Genomic DNA, 5,549 nt, shown 5'->3' on the forward strand with positions numbered 1-5,549 from the left:
CAAACAAGGTCCGGGAACTATACTGCTGCAAAGAGTGACTTGCAGTAATCCAATTAGTGCACGTGAGACTATCCTGTACCAAGTCAACAGTCAACCAATGCTCCACCTAGGGGTTTTATTTTTTGGCAAATAATGCTCCACCTAGAAGGACAATAATAATTTGTCAGATTTTATATCTTGCCATGGTTGGAACATGGCGATTTCAACTTGTGATGCAGGACGGTAACATTCTTATTATCATTCCTTAAACGAAAAACACTACGTAGAGCAATCTACGTATTTATTTATTGAAAGTATTTAAACGCGACAACTGGCACAATATTATATCAATTAATTCATGGTAAATCATACGGTCCTACCTAAAAAATCCACATACACGTTCTCGACGAAATGAAAACTAAGAAATAAATTAATCCACGCAATGTTTTGATTTGCATTACATTACATATTTCCCGACGAAACTGAAGGCAAGTCATCAGTGCCTTTCGACGAAAATTTGAAAAAACCTACGAGTAAAAAAATCACTTTTGTTACAGAAAATCAGGAGCCCAGAGAAACTGCCGGGAGAAACAAAACAAAACAAACTCGAACTGAACTGGTAACAACCCACGAGCTAATCCCGCAGTCTTTTCGCCTGCCAGCAGACCTGGGAAATGCTAGGCTAGCCGCCCCCGATATATAGGGTGCCCCGGACGCCGCTACTGTTTCTTCCTCCGCTGGCTTCTGCGCCACCGCCTCCTGCAGTCCTCCCTCCCTGTTCCGTTAGCTCTTGCAGCAGCGGCGGCCGGTAATGGCGGCGGTTTCTTGGAGAGCCGTGGTGCTGGCGGTGGCCGCGGTGGGCTGGCTTCTTGTTGGCGGCGGTAGCGGTGGCGCGTGGGCGTTCCCGGCCGAGGATTTGGTCACGCGGCTGCCGGGCCAGCCGCCGGTCACGTTCAGGCAGTTCGCCGGGTACGTGGACGTCGACGTCAAGGCCGGCAGGAGCCTCTTCTACTACTTCGCCGAGGCGCAGCAGGACGCCGCCGCCAAGCCGCTCACGCTCTGGCTCAACGGAGGTTCGTTGCTACCACTCGCCTTCTCTCACACACAGTAAAGTTTGTGTGCTGTTGTTTTTTACTCTGTCTGAACTGAAGCGACGATTTTGTCGGGGAAATGCGGCTCTTTTTTTTTCTCGGTCCTCCTGCACGTTTGCATCTGAATTTCCTTGACGAAATTCAGAAATGAATCGTTTAGTTTGACTGTTGTTGAATTTCACTCGATTTGACTCATGCTGCAGGGATCTTAATCCCTCCCTTTTGTCACGGTGCCTTGAATTTTGATGGACTTTGTTTCTTTAACAGATCCATTGGATTCCAGTTCGCCTCTGGGTCTGGGGCCGGCCGTCTTGTTATCTGTCTTCTAGTTTCGTTTGGTAATTTTAGCAGAAAAACAAAACATGTCTGATGTTCTGTCACTTGGAATCTGGTAGCTGTACTGTTTCATTAGACACATCATCAACACGTTCCTTTTAAAAAATTATAATTTATTGGCGTATTAATTATTAGATTGCTGTAGCCAGGACCAGGGATTGAATGAAATTAATCATCAATTTCCGCGAATATGTCTTTTTTAAAATATAATAGTACATCTTTAAGAAAAAAATCTATATTTTTATTCCCTCGCCAGCATATGTTTCCTTGTTCAGGTGGGTGCCAGGTAGTGTTTCCTGGACTGGAAACAAAGGACTAGCTCCTATTCGTTACCTGTTCCACACCTACCAAGAAAAAATAGCATGGAATTATCATTGTTAACTTGCATCTTGATTCCCTGTTTACTAAGAGCCTGTTTAGATTGGGAACGGAAATTTTTTGGGTGTCACATCGAATGTGTCGGAAGGATGTCGGGAGAGGTTTTTAGAAACTAATAAAAAAACAAATTACATAGCTCGTCAGGAAACTGCAAGACAAATTTATTAAGCATAATTAATCTGTCATTAGCATATGTGGGTTACTGTAGCACTTAAGGCTAATCATGGAGTAACTAGGCTTAAAAGATTCGTCTCGCGATTCTTAACTAAACTGTGTAATTAGTTTATTTTTTTATCTACATTTAATGTTCCATGCATGTGTCCAAAAATTCGATGGGATGGATGAAAAAATTTTGGGTAGACTAAACAGGGCCTAAGGAAGTACAAGGGTATCTTTATCCTTGGATGTCACCATGTGACCTTGCCCGTTTAGAGTTCTGTGTGGTGTGGTCCCATGGATGTCAAAAGAAGTGACAAATCATTTGATCCCCATGCAGCAAAAGACACACCGGAAGAAAGCTTCCGGCATAATTCGATTTCATCTCAGTGGATGAAAAGAAGAATAACAATAATGAACTTCTTTCAAGGAACAGTACATTTGTTACTGGTTACAACATGACCATGAAATTAATGAATGACTAGGAAATGCATTTTAGAGTTGCTGCAGATATTCTCCCTGCTTATAGTCTCAGCCCATTTGATTTGTCAGGTCCTGGCTGTTCTTCGATTGGAGGCGGTGCTTTCACAGAGCTAGGGCCATTCTATCCGCGAGGAGATGGTCGAGGCCTCAGATTGAACAAGAAATCATGGAACAAAGGTTGACCTTTAGGCTGTTGTTATATTTCCATCCCATTCTTCAATGAGAATGGAAAGTGCAGGTCTTAACGTTTTGTTTGTTCATCCATGCTGTTTTACCTTCAATTTTGCAGCATCCAATCTTCTGTTTGTGGAATCACCGGCTGGAGTTGGATGGTCTTATTCAAACACTTCATCAGACTACAACACTGGAGATGTGCAGACAGGTTAGTTGCGCTGACAGTTTATTAAACATAGCGAACTAAGCTGGAATTCTGGATCTCACTGTATGTCAGTTTAACTATGCAGCTAATGACATGTACCAATTTTTGTTGGGATGGTATGTGAAGTTTCCTGAGTACAGATCAAGAGCTTTATTTCTTACTGGAGAGAGTTATGCAGGTAATAAAGTATTTCAAGTGTGAATTCTCATGTTTAAGTATAGTTTGTTTGTTTTGTATGGTGAATGTTATTGATAAATAACAATGCAGGGCATTATATACCACAACTCACTGATGTACTTCTCACCCATAACGAGAAATCAAAGGGTTTCAAGTTCAATATTAAGGGAGTCGCTGTAAGTAATTGAGAATAACTTAGTCAATGTCCTAAACTTCATTATTCTTACTAAGTTTTAACTCAAAATTGCCTTGAACAGATCGGGAATCCGCTTCTCAAGCTTGATAGGGATGTCCCTGCAACCTACGAGTATTTCTGGTCTCATGGCATGATCTCTGATGAAATATTTCTAGCGATCAGCCACAGCTGTGATTTTGAGGACTACACCTTCAACGACCCCCACAATGAGAGCAAGTCATGCAACGATGCCATTGCAGAAGCAAACAGTATAGTTGGAGACTATGTGAACAACTATGATGTTATTCTTGATGTCTGCTACCCATCAATTGTGATGCAAGAGCTACGGTTGCGACAATATGTATGCTTGCTCCACATGGTGCAAAATGTAATGTACAGAATCATTTGTTTCCTCGTTTGATTGCCTCCTTTTTATTGCAGGCCACAAAAATCAGTATTGGAGTGGATGTCTGCATGTCCTATGAAAGGTATTTCTATTTCAATCTACCAGAGGTGCAGCAGGCTCTGCATGCGAATAGGACGCATTTGAAGTATAACTGGAGCATGTGCAGCGAGTAAGTGTGCCAGTGCTATTGCTACCAGTTAAATTTTTGTCCTAGCACTTCAGAATTTAGATGCTTTTATAAGAACTGGTTTTCAACTATGTACGTTCTTACAGTAAAGTTCCAAGAAAAGAGTTTTTTTCGCACTTGTTATTAACTATGTATCCTCCCAGTATATATAATTCTAAAGAGTGTTTCTTTCAAAAATGTTGAAAATACATACAACATATAAATAGTAGTTGTGATACGTAGACAGAAGCGCCAAAGGATGCTAGATCAGTTGGTCTAGGCACCTCCCAGGTGCTGAGTTCTAATCCAGTGGGAGTGAATTTCAGTTTGGGTTCAAAAAATCCCCTCACTCGCCCTCATACCAAAGCACTAGGCCCTCGGCCCAGTTCTCACTTGAGCAACGGAAAGGCCACAATGTATGGATGGGGGTTGGGGTTTTGGGGGTTTTCTCACCGGGTGAGAAGGCACTTTCTTCTTAATTTGAAGGCTGCGGCGGCAGTCTTAACTGCCCCGGTTGAGGGGTTTTTTTTTGATACGTAGAGAGAAGCCCAGTTATCAGAAATTGAGTATAAATTATTAGGTTGGTCATCTTTTCAATGCAAACTCACACGGGCCATTTGCATAATGTGCCAGTATCCTGAACTACAGCAACACCGATGGCAACATCAACATCTTGCCTACACTTCAAAGAATTGTTGAGCACAAGATACCACTCTGGGTGTTCAGGTGATGTAACAACTCTCCTTCTCCTTTACTTTACATAAACAGTTCTGCTTCATGTCAATATCTTGTGACACGATGACTCGACACTACAGCGGCGATCAAGACTCTGTTGTGCCCTTGTTGGGCAGCCGAACCCTTGTGCGAGAGCTAGCTCACAACATGGGGTTACAAGTCACAGTCCCCTACAGCACTTGGTTCCGCAGAGGCCAGGTATAGTTTTGCATGTTCTATAACCACAGTTTGTGTCCAGCTTGACAAACTTGTTGCTGATAATCGTATTAAACAAGATTCTGATGCAAAGAGAACTCTTCTGACCATGGAAATATCTTTGGTCACTTGCATTCTAGGTTGGAGGCTGGGTGACGCAGTATGGCAACTTTCTGACCTTCGCCACAGTGCGAGGTGCATCTCACATGGTGCCATTTGCACAGCCAGACCGGGCTCTCAGGCTATTTCAGTCAATTGTACTCGGGCAAAGACTACCAAACACAACCAGTCCACCAATTGAGTAAATGTATCTACAAAAGAAGGTGGAGATAGAAAAAAAAAGTAGCTTAGATTTTTTTTCAGTTTTGCTGTTCATAAAGATGTGTAATGTGTTGGATGGTCAATAAGTTCTTTATTATTTATGAAGAGCAGAAATAATACTTTTAATGGTATGGTTATTGTCATTACATATGTATCATCAATCTGCATCCCTCGAAGTTTGGAACACAGAGGGGTTTGTGCAAGTGACAGCCAAAATAGACTAGGGATTACTCTTCCAAGCTCAACAGCATTTCACTAGTCCAAAAACTATTACTGTACATGGCAAGCTCTCTCTGCAATAATGTCACCTTAATGCTGTGTTTAGCTCGATAACTGACAGTTCCTGTCGGCAGAGACATTTCTGAAGAAATTCCGCTCGACCAGTGTGCAACAGCACATGGCACAGAAAGTGAATCGGCATCAGGAATAAAATAGTCAGAGGCTTATCTGCATTGGATGGCACAAAGAATGCAATGAACTGGTAGGTTGTTAATACGCGGACAGGGCACACAGCATGGAAGCTGACCCAGTTGGAAGCTGGATGTCTCTTTGCTCCCCGATGGCTAAAAGCT

The 5,549-nt window shown here is 42.5% G+C and overlaps 1 protein-coding gene across 1 annotated transcript; it reads left to right on the forward strand.

The window, feature by feature from the left end:
• On the forward strand, nt 475–5,125 carry LOC8071712 (serine carboxypeptidase-like 42). The gene is made up of 10 exons (XM_002449343.2): nt 475–1,052; nt 2,493–2,600; nt 2,713–2,805; nt 2,888–2,980; nt 3,070–3,155; nt 3,237–3,515; nt 3,596–3,729; nt 4,360–4,452; nt 4,542–4,659; nt 4,797–5,125. Exons 1-10 carry the CDS (start codon nt 791–793, stop codon nt 4,959–4,961), a joined length of 1,431 nt encoding a protein of 476 aa, XP_002449388.1. The 5' UTR covers nt 475–790; the 3' UTR covers nt 4,962–5,125.

The sequence above is a fragment of the Sorghum bicolor genome, chromosome 5 (genome assembly GCF_000003195.3).
Source record: "Sorghum bicolor cultivar BTx623 chromosome 5, Sorghum_bicolor_NCBIv3, whole genome shotgun sequence".
Taxonomy (NCBI): Eukaryota; Viridiplantae; Streptophyta; class Magnoliopsida; order Poales; family Poaceae; genus Sorghum; species Sorghum bicolor.

Excerpts from the sequence above, each read along its gene's own strand:
- LOC8071712 (XM_002449343.2), top strand. The coding sequence starts at position 791 with ATGGCGGCGGTTTCTTGGAGAGCCGTGGTGCTGGCGGTGGCCGCGGTG. Across the intron at positions 2,601-2,712 it reads CAAGAAATCATGGAACAAAG|CATCCAATCTTCTGTTTGTG; the intron begins GTTGACCTTTAG and ends TCAATTTTGCAG. Across the intron at positions 3,516-3,595 it reads AGCTACGGTTGCGACAATAT|GCCACAAAAATCAGTATTGG; the intron begins GTATGCTTGCTC and ends TTTTTATTGCAG.